This window comes from Heptranchias perlo, chromosome 14, assembly GCF_035084215.1.
Source record: "Heptranchias perlo isolate sHepPer1 chromosome 14, sHepPer1.hap1, whole genome shotgun sequence".
NCBI lineage: Eukaryota > Metazoa > Chordata > Chondrichthyes > Hexanchiformes > Hexanchidae > Heptranchias > Heptranchias perlo.
In genome coordinates, this window is record NC_090338.1 from 48,309,565 (window position 1) to 48,325,361 (window position 15,797).

The 15,797-nt window shown below is 40.7% G+C and overlaps 1 protein-coding gene across 2 annotated transcripts in view; it reads right to left on the minus strand.

Annotated features, from left to right (window-relative positions):
* The window catches only part of sh3pxd2b (SH3 and PX domains 2B), a 270,163-nt gene that overhangs the window by 103,854 nt on the left and 150,512 nt on the right, over positions 1 to 15,797 (minus strand). For both annotated transcript variants that reach the window (XM_067996413.1, XM_067996411.1), the window contains exon 5: positions 12,374 to 12,465. In XM_067996413.1, coding sequence (XP_067852514.1) covers positions 12,374 to 12,465 — 92 coding nt within the window. The remainder of the gene's footprint in view (positions 1 to 12,373; positions 12,466 to 15,797) is intronic.

Consider the following 15,797-nt stretch of genomic DNA (forward strand, 5'->3'; position numbering starts at 1 on the left):
CATGTTATACTAGCGGAGAAAGGAATTTACTACGGACACATTAAATGTTTGTATAACCTTGCTCAAAGTAATTTTCAGAGTGCAGATTTTCACAAGTTATGGTTCACCAGAGTCTTGATGTAATAGCGAGAGAGAAAAAAAATTGTGCATTGAAAGATACATTGGCATTTTTAGAGGAAGAAAGTGGCTGATGAGCTGTACATCTAACATGACAAGGGTTTATATTTCCAGGTAAATTTCTGGATAATGTCAAGTAAAAAGGATGGCCTTTGAGGTAAATGTAGAAAGAGAGACATTTGTTACTGTGCAGCTGTCTGTATTCTTTCCAGCTAGGATTCAAATTACACATTTGCATTTTGTTCTTCAGCTCTGAATGTGGCTGATAAGAACCTCAGCCAGAATCAGAGCCAATTGATGGATAATGGCACAAAGTAATATATAACTGAGACTAGCTGGCATGGAAGAGAACGAAAGGTGAAATGCAAAGGAGATTATTTGGAAAGGCAAATAGTCTAGTCTCGAAAAGGACAACTTGGGGCACTCAAGTATCATATGGACTGAAGTGCCAGCTGTTGTTCTCTCCCAATTTCTTATATTTTGTAAATCCAGTTCACTTGATAATACCATGTCCTCTCCTCATGCATATAATTGCTAACTTATTTATTCAAAATTTTAAAGAGGAGTTATTAATATGTTGGGAACATTTAAACTGCAATATTCTGTTCTATTTTACTGCATCAAAATATTTCTGCTTCCAACGATCCTGGGGTGAATTTTTTTTTAAAAAAACAAGAAAAAGAGAATGTCTATTTTTCTCCATAATTAACGACCCGTTAACAAAATCACCATATGGCAGCTTTGGTAAGTATAATATACGAGAATGTAATTTAGATTAAATACAGCTAAAAACAGGTAGTCTCCTGTTTTTCTATGTTACACTGCTGGTTGTCCCAAGACAGGAACTTACTGTCAAAACTTCTCTCCAAGAGGAGAGAGCCCCCTGTAAGTTAGAAAAATCTTGGATCTGGGATGACTTGGGAATTTAATGCACTTTATTAAGGGAAACAGAATTTTCTGCTATGCTGTTAAGAAGATGGACTCCTGTCAAACAACTGTAAGGCTCATGGCGAAGGTAACAAAGTTACAAATGGCATGCTTGTTGCTAGGCTAATGATGTCACAAGGAGACTCGGTCTTAAATTTATTGGGCCAGATTTTGCTGTAGCAGGGCATCTAACGGCATCTGCCATTAGTTCGACTTGTCCTTGCACCCTTCAGCTTAAAACATTTTTGCCTACTAAGTTGCCAAAAGTACGAGCTGATAATGTTGCAGTGAGGGAAACAGGGCATCTGGGACCCGCGTGAACAGGGCAACCAACAGGGAATCTCCTTAACCAATGAGATTTAAGGATTGGGAAATAAACAGCGGAAGGACTGAGAAGGAGGGTGAATTCAATATCAAATCAGGTACAAAAAGAGAAATAAAGAGAGGGAAAGAAAGATTGGATTGAGAGAGGGAAAAAAAGAAAGAGACAGAAAGGAAAAGTACGAAAAAAAATTTTAAATTTCCTAAAACAATTCACAACCTGAAGTAATGAGACTCCACACTTATAAGAGTTAATTTTCAGTGCCAGAGAAGTTGATTGGCAGTCATTAACACTTATCACATCATTAAAAGGGTACTTATTCTTGCAATTACCTGACCTAAATATCTGTGGCGGGGTTAGTTCGTATCTGCCGCGCAAATCATAGAATGATACAGCACAGAAGAAGGCCATTCGGCCCATCGTGTCTGTGCCGGCTCTTTGAAAGAGCTATCGAATTAGTCCCATTCCCCTGCTTTGTCCCCATAGTCCAGCAATTTTTTTCCACTTCAAGTATTTATCCAATTTCCTTTTGAAAGTTATTATTGAATCTGCTTCCACCACCATTTCAGGCGGTGCATCCCAGATCATAACAACTCGCTGAGTAATAAAATGTTTCCTCATCCCGACTCTGGTTCTTTTGCCAATTATCTTAAATCTGTCCCCTCTGGTCACCGACCCTTCTGCCACTGGAAACAGTTTCTCCTTATTTACTCTATCAAAACCCTTCATGATTTTGAACACCTCTATCAAATCTCCCCTTAATCTTCTTTGCTCTGAGAACAACCCAGCTTCTTCAGTCTATCCACGTAACTGAAGTCTTTCATCCCTGGTACCATTCTAATAAATCTCTTCTGGACCCTCTCTAAGGTCTTGACATCCTTCCTAAAGTGTGGTGCCCAGAATTAATTCTGGGCAACAGAAAGCAAGAAAGCCTTGCATTTATATAGCACCTTTCACGACCTCAGGACATCCCAAAGCTCTTTACAATCAATGAAGTACTTTTTTGAAGTATAGTCATTGTTGTAATATAGGTAACGCAGCAGCCAATTTGCGCACAGCAAACTCCCACAAACAGTAATGCGATAATGACCAGATAATCTGTTTTAGTGGTGTTGGTTGAGGGATAAATGTTGGCCAGGATACTGGCGATAACTCCCCTGCTCTTCTTCAAAATAATGCCATGGGGTCTTTACATCCACCTAAGAGGGCAGACGGGGCCTCGGTTTAATGTCTCGTCAGAAAGACGGCACCTCCGATAGTGCAGCACTCCCTCAGTACCGCATTGGAGTATCAGCCTGGATTTGGGCTTAAGTCTCTGGAGAGGAACCCACAACTTTATGATTCAGACGCGAGAGTGCTACCAACTGAGCCATGGCTGAGCCAATTGGACACAATACTCCAGCTGTGGCCTAACCAGTGTTTTATAAAAGTTTAGCACAACTTCCTTGCTTTTGTACTCCATGCCTCTATTTATAAAGCCAAGGATCCCATATGCCTTTTTAACAGCCTTCTCAACTTGTCCTGCCACCTTCAAAGACTTCTGTACATACACCCCCAGGTCTCTCTGTTCCTGCACCCCCTTTAAAATCGTACCATTTAGTTTATATTGCCCCTCCTCATTCTTTCTACCAAAATGAAGCACTTCACACTTCTCTGCATTAAATTTCATCTGCCATGTGTCTACCCATTTCACCAGTCTGTCTATGTCCTCCTGAAGTTTGTTACTATCTTCCTCACTGTTTACTACATTTCCGAGTTTCATGTCATCTGCAAACTTTGAAATTATGCCCTATATTCCCAAGTCCTGGTCATTAATATATATCAAAAACAGCAGTGGTCCCAACACTTGTTTTTCAGACTGGAGGGAAGTGTGCAAAGTCACCTTTGCACACTTCCCTCCAGTCTGAAAAACAACCATTCACCACTCTCTGCTTTTTATCTCTTAGGCAATTTCGTATCCACAGCAACTGCCCCTTTAATCCCATGGGCTTCAATTTTGCTAACAGGTCTATTATGTGGTACTTCAACTTCACAACATTCAACGCATGTCAACAGTGAGTCAGACAGCCAAATACCGCCTTCACGAAGCTAACGGCGGAGCGGCGCAACTTGGACAGCAACTTTAGGATATTGGCATTTAACTGCGCGTCTGCCCCTCGCCTGAAGTTGCTGTACCATTTACGCATAAATAACAACGAGTGCCATTAGCCTCACCGTTATTTTGACAGAAAAATCCGGCCAATTATGATTGTTAAATCTGTAATAGGACAAGTAGTTACACACAAATTTTAATCTATTAGTAGAATTGTTTCTGAAATTCTCTGAAGTTCAAACCAGTCTCTTAATGGAGTTATTACAGTTATTATACTTAAGGTTAGCTACTGTTACACACTCAGAAAAATAGAACAAGGGTTGACTGAGTGCTTTCAGATTTTCAAAAAATTCCGTTCTAAAATCTTAAATGAAGACATGAGAAGAAGCTTGCTTGTATGTAGTGTATCCAAGTGAGATTATTTTCTCTATTGCATCATGTTACCTTGAAATAAGGGGCTGTATTTTCTGCTTGGCGCTTGATGTATGGTGCATACCAAGCACATAAGGACTGGGATATTGGAGAGAGAAGATCCCTTCCACTGGATCCTTGCTTGACTAGTGCAGGGCAAGTTCTTTCAACTGGCCTTTCAGGTTAGCCTAAAATGCCCTCAAGTAAAATGTACAAAGAGGTTAATTTTAGTACGATAATGGACGTTAATGGCCCAGCATGATTGTTCATCCATTTAGGATAGCATCGCTGTGTGCGCTCTACTTGCCCATGTGGTGTGGACAAAAAAGGAAGCTCCATGCGCAATGGAACACTTTAAGATGCAGAACATTTTTTATCTGATTTTTTTTTACTTTCTTTTTTTCTAAGGCTTTTTAGTGTAAAAAATGGCATGAGAACATACAGGGAATGGAGAAACAAAAACATCCAAACATTATCTGCAAAATCAACAGAAAGCTAACTTACACAAATCTTTGAAGGTGGCAGGACAAATTGATGAAAGCTGTTAAAAAAAGTATACGGTGTTGACCGGAAGTCACCGGTTAACGGTTTTGGCTTAGTACACAGAGGAAGAGTCAATTTTCTCTTAATTCTCAATTCGCTTTATTAACGTTATTAGATCATGTACATACCACTTATACGTCTAGTTAGATATAGGCATGTAGTTTACAGCAGGTTATACAGGTTTATACTCAAACTAGGATTTAAACGCACACCCACTAAGTTTCTCTATTAATACTCCCTGAGTATTAGGCTTTAAACGCACACCCACTAGGTTTTTCTGACAACACTCCCAGAGTGGTCACAGAATAGAAAGGATATTATATTACCCGGAAAGGAGAGACACTGCTGGCCAGGCAATTCTCCCTCTTACTCCCGACGTCGTCTCCACGTCCCTGACGTAGTCTTTACGTCCCTGACGTAAGGTTCCCACTTCCACGAGGGTTAGTCTCCAGAGTCTCCCTCACAGACAAACACACACCAACAAAAACACACACACACACTCTCTCTCTTGCTCACAAACAAACAAAGACACACACTGCGACCAAACCAGCAATTCTTCAGTTTTATTCCCCAAGTCTGTCTTTTCAAATGATGCTGTCTTCTCCGGTTGGCTCAAAGTTGCTGTAGTGATCGATGTCATCCCCTGATTGGCTCTGTTCCAAGGGCCTAGGTAGCATCACCGTTCCTTTGTCTCTCTAAGAAGCGGAACGAATTCAAACCGGTTCTGGCCAGTTCAGACCAGTGACTGAACTCCAGGTCACCTCAGTTCAAAAGGTCAGTGTCTTTGTTAGCACTTCGAATTAAGCTCAATAGGTTTTTGCAGCCTCTGGCCAACAACGGGATGCTTGGGTTTATAAATAGAGGCATAGAGTACAAGAGCAAGAGATTTATGCTAAACCTTTATAAATAACTGGTTAGACCTCAGCTAGAGTATTGTGTCCAATTCTGAGCACCACACTTTCGAAAGGACATCAAAGCCTTGGAGAGGGTGCAGAGGAGATTTCTTAGAATGGAACCAGGGACGAGGAGTTTCAGTTATCTGGAGAGACTACAGAAGCTAGGATTTTACTCTTTAGAGCAGAAAAGATTAAGGGGAGATTTAATCGACATGTTCAAAATTATCAGGGATTTTGATAGAGTAGATAGAGAGAAACTATTTCCACTGGCAGGAGGGTTGGTAACCAGTGGACACAGATTTAAAATAATTGGCAAAAAAACAAAGGGGGCGAGGAGGAGAATTGTTTTTTAAAACTCAGTGAGCTATTATGATCTGGAATGCATTGCCTGAAAGGATGATAGAACCAAATTCAATAGCAACTTTCAAAAGGGAATTGGATATATACCTAAAAAGGAAAAATTTGCAGGAGTCTGGGGAAAGAGCAGTGGAGTAGGACTAATTGATAGCTCTTTCAGAGAGCCGGCACAGGCACGATGGGCCAAATGGCCTCCTTCTGTGTTGCATGATTCTATGATTCTAAGAGTAGAACAGGAACAGCATAAAAGAAGAGGTGATATGAAAAGAGGCTCTAACAATACAAACTTTCATTGCAGCTCAGAAGTGACAAGATAGCCAACCGCAAGTTAGAGTTTTCTGCCATGTTTTGGCAAGTCGTTAAAATTAATGATCTGGGTTGCGTTTGAACTTCACATGGAGCCTTTCCACGTACAGTTGCATTTCTCTATATCTTGCCCATAGCACATTAAGAGCTGCAGTTACAAGAGATGCTCTGCTCCCTTTTAGTGAACGGTCAGTGGAAGGCCTGAATCAGACCAGGAACTCGTTCTGCATAACTAATTAGGGATGAAACAGAAAAGCCTGATTTTAACCTGCCCACTCGGCAGAAATCTGGCAAGCGGGAAGTTCAAATTGGGGCAGCAAGTTACCCTATCCGATCCTGCCGCCTATCGATATCATTTTAACCTACTGTTTTTAGCAGGCAAACGGGACACCCACCAGAAGGCATCTTTTAAATATGCTCCATTGATGTCACTGGGGCCCGGCTGCAAAACTAGTAGAAGTAGAAGACACAAAAAGCATACCAGAAATAGTGGGAAACCAAGGGGCTATTAAGAGTGAGGAACTTAAAGTAATTAATATCAGTAGAGAAAAAATACTGGAGAAACTAATGGGACTAAAAGCCAATAAGTCCCCTGGACTTGATGGCCAACATCCTAGGGTTCTAAAAGAGGTGGCTGCAGAGATAGTTGGTTGTGATCTTCCAAAATTCCCTAGATTTTAGAACGGTCCCAGCGGATTGGAAGGTAGCAAATATAATTCAAGAAAGGAGGGAGAGAGAAAACAGGGATCTACAGGCCAGTTAGCCTGACATCAGTCGTCAGGAAAATTCTGGAATCCATTACTAAGGAAGTGGTAACAGGGCACTTAGAAAATTCTAATATGATTAGGCAGAGTCAACATGGTTTTATGAAAAGGAAATCGTGTTTGACAAATTTATGAGAGTTTTTTGAGGATGTAACTAGCAGGGTAGATAAAGGGGAACCAGTGGATATGGTACATTTGGATTTTCAAAAGGCATTCGATAAGGTACCACATAAAAGGTTGTTATGCAAGATAAGGGCTCATGAGGTTGGGGATAACATATTAGCATGGATAAAGGATTGGTTAACAGACAGAAAACAGGGAGTAGGGATAAATGGGTCATTTTCAGCTTGGCAGGCTGTAACTAGTGGGATGCCGCAAGGAACAGTGCTTGGGCTCAGCTATTTACAATCTATATTAATGGCTTAGATGAAGGGACTGAGTGTAATGTATCCAAGTTTGCTGATGGTACAGGTGGGAAAGTAAGCTGTGAGGAGGACACAAAGAGTCTGCAAAGAGATATAGACAGGTTAAGTGAGTGGGCAAGAAGGTGGCAGATGGAGTATAATGTGGGGAAATGTGAGGTTATTCACGTTGGTAGGAAGAATGGAAAAACAGAATATTTTTTAAATGGTGAGAAACTATTAAATGTTGGTGTTCAGAGAGATTTGGGTATTCTCATACAAGAAACACAAAACGTTGGCATGCAGGTACAGCAAGTAATTAGGAAGGCAAATGGCATGTTGGCCTTTATTGCAAGGGGGTTGGAATACAAGACTAAGCAAGTCTTACTACAATTGTACAGGGCTTCGGTGAGACCTCACCTGGAGTACTGTGTACAGTTTTGGTCTCCTTATCCAAGGAAGGAGATACTTGCCTTAGAGGTGGTGCAACTAAGGTTCATGAGATTGATTCCTCGGATGAGAGGGTTGTCCTATTAGGAGAGATTGAGTAGAACGGGCCTATATTCTCTGGAGTTTAGAAGAATGAGAGGTGATCTCATTGAAACATACAAGATCCTGAGGGGCTTGACAGGGTAGCTGCTGGGAGGCTGCTTCCCCTGGCTGGAGAGTCTAGAACAAGGGGGCATAGTATCAGGGTAAGGGGTCAGCCATTTAAGACTGGGATGAGGAGGGTTGTGAATCTTTGGAATTCTCTACCCCATGTGGATTGCTGAGTCGTTGAGTATATTCAAGGCTGAGCTAGATAAATTTTTAGACTCTAGGGGAATCAAGGAATATGGGGATCGTGCGGGAAAGTGGAGTTGGAGGTTGAAGATCAGCCATGATCCTAATGAATGGCGCAGCAGGCTTGAGGGGCCATATGGCCTACTCCTGCTCCTATTTCTTATGCTCTTCTTAACCCCAGGCTTCCGCAGGGAGGCCAACCTGGCAACAAGTGGATCTGGGGCCAGAAGAGGTCCAGAAAGGTAAGCTATTGTAATTTTAGGTGCTCCTCTGAGCCCCACATGGAAGCCTTGGGTCTACCCCGAGCTTCCCTCCACCTCCGTCGACCTCAATGCCCTCCCTACCTTCCTCACAGCCACTTACCAGACTGCTGTGGACCATTCCTTTGGGTCCCCAGCAGTGGCCTCCTGCCGCCCAAAATCTTATTCCCGCCTGCTGGCCAGTTGGTGATTGCTGCAGGGGTCAGGTGACAGAGTGACGACAAGCACACAGATGAGGCCCAGGTGCTAAAATCTCCTGGTTCTCATACTGTGGAAGGCCGGATGGCTTGTTGTCCACCTTGGCCCTAGCCTGCATGACTCCCATGGGGAGTTTAAATCCAAGCTAAAGATTCAACGAGGGTAGCTACTTCTATTTCAGGCCATTTCTATTTCATATCATAAGGCTTGCAGCATATGGGCCCCAAACAAAAATGTGTTCCCAAAGTTCTTCAGTGTTATTCATTTACAACTGTTCATTGAAGGCAGTAATGAAAAATTTTAGATTTTAGACAGTCATATTTTGTTGAGTCCAGCCCTAAGTTATATGAAATATGGCTACAATGTCCTATGAAAGCCAAAAAATACAAAGTTACAGTCACTTCTTCTGACAGCTCCTAAAAGCATTGAAATCTAATTTAGCAATATAATCCCAATGGAATGCTTTGCAGACATTAGGAGATCCTGAAAAGTCCAAACCCAACCCAAGTAAAATACTAACTCAAGGCCTCCAGGGGAGCAGCATGGCTAAATTAGTTAATTCTTCACGTATTGCCGTGAATTCTGCAGTGTATAATTTAGTCAAACACATACAGCATTAAGCCAGTTTGACGGTCCATTCAATGTGTTAAATTATTCTGGGAGAGGTAACCATTTTTCTTTCCTGGGTGCATGTTGTTGAAGTAGTTGTAAGTTATGAGCCTGGATTTTCTGATGGGTGAAAACCTAACCAGAAGAAGTAATGCGGAGTGGTCATTTCCAGGGTCTGCCTCATTATTAATTTTTGATATCAGAAGCACCTCTTATTGGGGGCTTGCCCACTTGGGGATGTGATGGACAGATACAAACTAATCGCGCCAAAAAAGGTACATCATGTTATTTAAGTCTAAGCACCCTTTTAATGGTGTGGTAAGTCTTAACGACTGCCAAACAACATCTCTGGTATTGAAAATTAACTTTTACAATTGTGGAGTTTTATTCCTTCAGATTTTAATTGTTGTTGGACATTTAAAAAAAAATATTATAAACTTTTTCTTTCTGTCTCTTAATTCAAGATTTTTTAACTGCTCTTTCTTTCTCTTTCTGTACCTGATTTGACAGTGAATTCACTGTTCTAACTTACACTTCCTGTTTCTGGCTCTTTGCTGCTCATCAGATTTAATCTGATTGGTCATGGGGATTGACAGTTGCTTGCCCCATTCACACAGGTCCCAGATGCCCTGTAGAGGGCGCTGTTTTGGATTCGGCGCCCCCACGAGAGGAACTTGCCGTGAAACAAAACAAGGAAAGTTTAAAGGTAAGTGCAAGTTTAAAGAGCAGTGGGCACCGTTCGTTCACCACTCAGAGGAAAATCCAGGCCGTTGTGAAGTGTGATACTCTCTTAATATGAAGATATGCAACAATTACAGCAGTAATACATTTCTTTAATATCAGTTACCTCTAGGTCTCACTGCATATTATAAAATAGGCTGTATTAAAAGTGTTACTGGTGTAATTTTTATGATATTACCAATATGAGGGTTGAAGTCAATATTCATTTGAAAGATGGAAATTGTCGTTCAGCATAGTTTCCGAAGTCAATGGGAATTGGAACTACAGGGAGCAATGAGAGTGGGGGCAACAGCAGAGATAGGCAAAGGGTTGGCTGAAGGGGAATGGCGGTGAGTGTGCCACAGAATATTTTCTTCTACAAAATGTGATTGGTTCAGTCACAATAACAGTTCTGATTGGTCCCTGGTTACATGTTTCTGGGATCTGATTGGTTCCTGGTTCTGGAGCCTGATTGGGTTAAAAGGCCAGTTGAAAGCACAGTGGTTTCTGATTGATCGAGGAGATACTATAATGTGATTCCTACATTCTTACAGATAAATTTTAATAATATATGGATTTTAAGTAGATCTCCTTCTGTTCTGTAGTCTAACACATAAGAAAATAGGAGTGTAAAAGATCATTTCAGACCGGCCCTGGTGTAAAGATTTAATAGTTGGAAGGTAGGAATGATGTTGTCATTCCCTGCTGCAAATGAATACTTAGGGAAAAAGAGTTAAAATGATTTCATGTCTGGATCCAGAGCATCTAGAGGTAATCCCAGGGTGATTCAAACAGGATAGACAGGAATCAAAAGTATGGTTAAGAAAGAAAAGTATGGGTTGAAAACTTACTTTGTCTAAGGTGACCTTTCTGTGACCTCATGCAGAAATGAAGAATGCTGGTGTGTTTTAAATGAATATTCCAGAGCAGAATTTCAAATGTAACTAAATACAATTTACCAGAATTGCAAATGAGTCTGGCAAATCCCCTATTTCTTTAGCTTCCTTTTGTTTCCAAAATATTACGTTGAGTTCTATTACGCTGCCCAATTGCACTGGTTAATGGAAGGTTTTATGTTTATGATTATGCAAATACATTTTGGTGGAAACTTGAACCGTAACCTAACCAGCGCACTTTTGGGTGCATTTTCCTGATTGCGTCCAAGTGGAAACTCTACCCCTAATATTACAGTGTCGGTAGATATTGACATCAACTCTACCTCACCCAAATGATTGCACTCAAACATCCTTGAGGTGTCATACTATTATTACCCGTGAATCAAAAGAATCAAATACATCACTTTAATCAACATAACTGTGGTTAAATTGACTCTGACCATTATACTGAGAACCCATTAAGGTTTGGACTTAAGTTTTTATTGAAAATTTTTGCACTAAAGATATCCATGATGTGCTGATTAAGATGCATGTCCTGTAAAAATAATCATTGTGAATCTAAAAAGTATCCTTTATGTTTCTCTGTCCTCATCCTCACAGTATCAGTGGGGGTTGCAGACTGCTAATCTTGACTTACCCCTCCTTAGCTAAGATCCACGAACAGTACAACCACATCCTGCCCAAGAGCAACTAACTCAGCACAGACCAAATATTTAACTCATTATCTCATTAATTATTGAATTCTCTTCAATGGGAACTAAAAAGGCAAACACATTCTTTTCATCACTTACATTCACATCACTCTTCATTAAATTATTTCCAAGATTCTTCTTATTCCTCTGGTTGACATGGGTTTCCATTACATCCTTATTAAAATGTAGGATAAATGATAGACACTAGAGATTCATGGCTACAGTAAGCCTTCCTCCAATTACATTGTTCTTATCTGAGTAACTAAACTGGGGTCCTATAAGATGACCTTTGAAAGAGAAAGTCCGGGTCTCTGGGGTCATCAGTTACCATTAGGTTACTTGTGGATCAAAATGAAGTCATGGTAATTCAGGTATGTGTATAGGTGAGTTCAGAGTACTCTAATGTGAGAAATATGAAATTGTTCAGAAAAGATCATACGTAAATGGAGAGAAGCAGTAGTATAAAGTAAAGTGTAACTGTTGACTTGTTTTAATTACATTTTTGCCATTCTACACCCCTTTTCCTTTCCTGAAGGTGTTAACTCCTGCTGGGTTACATAGACACTGAGCAACCTAAAGTACATCAGCCAAGTGATTATTCTTCAAGTGTGAGCTTAGAACGTGTTAGCGTTTGGTCACAGGTTATTTAACCCTGGATACCATCACTGCTGAACCCATTAAGTTGTCACCTGATGTCCACAAATGCCACTTTTCAGCAGGAGCCACTGGATGATGATCAGGAGCAGGAACCTTGGCTGATTTTCTCCATCTGAGCAAAAGAATGCTGCAACTAACTGTAGAACCCCTACTTTTAGAAATACTTGTAACTTATTTTAAAAATAAAACATGCAAGATGAACATCAGGGCAGAGTGAAACACATAAAACAATGCATTATTTTGTTCAAAAGGTAATTGGCAATAGACTTGCTTTTTAAAATCTTAATCTGTTCCTTAAGACAATTATTGCACTGATTTTCCAAAATCTGAACTTCATCCTGGCTTCTCAGTTATGAGACTATGTTGTTTTAATAGTTAGATGATAATACTGGGTAATAATTAATTTACCATAATGTACTCACTCATTAGGTGGGTTTATGTCCTCTGGTCTTGTTTCAAAAAACTGGAGAACGTCATCACACTGAGAGATATGGGCTGGTAGTCGGATGAGGGCCTGCAAATAATCAATAAGCAATGAGAAGAGATTTTTCTGATCATACATTTAAAAGCAATTCAATTCAGTCCAAATTGAGGTCTTGAATCTAATGCATCAAAATGCAGGTCTCCTCTATTTATATTGAATTAAGTAAATATCCACTTTCTCTGCTGCTGCTCGCTGAGCAAAAATATTTTTGGCTTACATTCTATTCCTCAATTAAGTAACAATATTCATCTAGCATAAAATTCTAATCACTTTATATATAAGTCACATGGCAGCACACACAAAGAATGATATATAAACATGTACAAATTTTCAATCACTACAAAACAACTATTTTTTCAACTTATATTAAGTACATATATCCTGTTACTCTCATAAGCAAACACAAATATTAAAAGATAATAAACAATAACTGAAAATAAGTGATAATGCTGCAGGCACATCCAAGGGTTCAAATGAAATCATAAACCAGTGGTACTCATAATATGACTCAGTATTCTATTCAACCACAAGCTGAGCTTCTGACTCCCATAACGTCTGCATCACAAAGATCGCCTACTTCCACCTCGAACATCATCGGCGTCTAGCCCTGCCTCAGCCCATCTGCTGTACAACGCTCATCCTTGTTACCTCCAGACTCAACTATTCCAATGATCTCCTGGCTGGCCGTCCATCATCCACACTATGTAAACTTCAGCTCATTCAAAACTCTGCTACCCGTATTCCATCCCGCACAAAGTCCTGCTCACCCATCATGTCTGTCCTTGCTGACCTAGATTGGCTCCTGGTCCCCTAACATCTTCAATTTAAAACTCTCAATCTCATGTTTAACTCCCTTCATGGCCTCACCCTTTGCTATCTCTGTAACCTCCACCAGCCCTACAACCCCCAAGAATTCTCCCTTCCTCCAACTCTGGCCTCTTGTGCATCCCTCTCTCCTTTCACCCCACCATTGGTAGTTGTGCCTTCAGCCATCTAGGCTCCACGTGCTGGAATTCCCTCCCAAAACCAAACTGCCTCTCACCTCCCTCTCCTCTTTTAAGATCCTCCTTAAAATCCACTTCGTTGACCAAGCTTTTGGTCACCCCTTCTAATATTTCCTTCATTGGCTCGGCATCCATTTGTGTCTGATCATACCTCTGTGGATTCCCATGGAACGTTTTTCTATATTAAAATCACTATATAAATGCAAGTTGTTCTTGTTGTTTAGGCCTTTGTGGCCTCACTGCCTTTTACTGCTTTCAACAAATTTGGTGCTTCATGTGCTTCCCGGCCTTAGCTTCCCCAGTTATGGGATGTTGACAACACTGAGATTCAGTGTTGCTCCCTTTTCTTTCCTAGCTCTAGCAAAAGAAAGCAAAGGGATGCAATTGGGAGTTGGCAATATCCCACCTTCCATACAGCAATCTTCTGGTGGAGTTTTTGCTTGGCAATTCCTCACAGTGCCATAATTCAAATCACTGTGTGATGAATCGCCAGTGCAGACCTATATCCCATCAATCTGCAGGTAGCACATTGCAATATTCCTAAGAGTGGCCCTTGAGCAAAACACTGATTGGGATTGTAGCCGTTATGAAATGCCAGTAAGTAACACTGTAATAAATGATGAAAAGGAAGCTTGAACAGTTTAAAAATACCAGCTGAACCCGTGATTAGCTTAGAACTAACTCCTTTGTATCTATATTTAAAAATATAAATATATCCACGCGATCTAGAGGATTGTTTTAGTTCACTAGCCTTTTTCCTCTGCGACCTGGGTTCAAATCTAACCCAGACTGACAGAATGAATATCTCCTTGTACCTCTAGTTTGGTCAATCTCAATCTGGCACACAACTACGCCCTAATTCAACAAAGAACTCATTGTGGCTGACTTGATGTTATAATGCATTATATAAATGTAAGCCTTTTTTTCTTTAATCTTCTAATTCAATAGGAACTGTGCCTCATCAAAAGTTATCTGATAAAGTGGCCACAGCTACCATTTGAATATTGCAATTTTAATTAATATTAAGTCATTCATTAAGCTTAAATCCAAAGTCATTTTGATATTTTAATTTGCTTGCCCCATGCCTGCAGTCAGTTTAGTAAAACAAGAGGCATCTCAGCACCTATGAATAAACAAAATTAATAAAAAATAACAAATATTTTAGAGAAAACCACACATAAATCCTTTCTTTTTAAAAAAAATTAGTTCACGGGATGTGGGCGTTGCTTGCAAGGCCAGCATTTATTGCCCATCCCTAATTGCCCTTGAGAACGTGGAGGTGAGCTGCCTTCTTGAACCGCTGCAGTCCGTGTGGTGAAGGTTCTCCCACAGTGCTGTTAGGTAGGGAGTTCCAGGATTTTGACCCAGAGACGATGAAGGAACGGTGATATATTTCCAAGTCAGGATGGTGTGTGACTTGGAGGGAAACGTGCAGGTGGTGGTGTTCCCATGTGCCTGCTGCCCTTGTCCTTCTAGGTGGTAGAGGTCGCAGGTTTGGGGTGCTGTCGAAGAAGCCTTGGTGAGTTGTTGCAGTGCATCCTGTAGACGGTACACACTGCAGCCAGTTAGAGTCAAATTACAACCTAGAACGATGATTTTGGTTGCATTCTCCGATACCAGGTTCAATAAGGATTGCAGACTATTATTATTAATGATGATTAATAATGACATGTTAATGATTTGGACTTAAATGTAGGGGGCATGATTAAAAAGTTTGCAGATGATACAAAAATTGGCCATGTGGTTGATAGTGAGGCGGAAAGCTGTAGACTGCAGGAAAATATCAATGGACTGGTCAGGTGGGCAGAAAAGTGGCAAATAGAATTCAATCCGTAGAAGTGTAAGGTATTGCATTTGGGGAGGGCAAACAAGGCAAGGGAGTACACAATAACTGGACGGATACTGAGAGGTGCAGAGGAATAAAGGGACCGTGGAGTGCATGTTCACAGATCTCTGAAGGTAGCAGGACAGGCAGATAAGGTGATTAAAAGGTCATTCGGGATATTTTCCTTTATTAGCCGAGGCATAGCATATAAGAGCAGGGAGGTTATGCTAGAACTGTATAAAACATTGGTTAGACCACAGCTTGAGTAGTGCGTACAGTTCTGGTCACCACATTACAGGAAAGATGTAATTGCACTAGAGAGGGTACAGAGGAGATTTACAAGGATGTTGCCAGGACTGGAGAATTTTAGCCAAGAGGAAAGATTGGATAGACTGGAGCTGTTTTCTTTGGAGCAGAGGAGGCTGAGGGGTGATTTAATTGAGGTGTACAAAATTATGAAGGGCCAAGATAGAGTGGATAGGAAGGACCTATTTCCCTTAGCAGTGAGGTCAATAAACAGGGGGCATAGATTT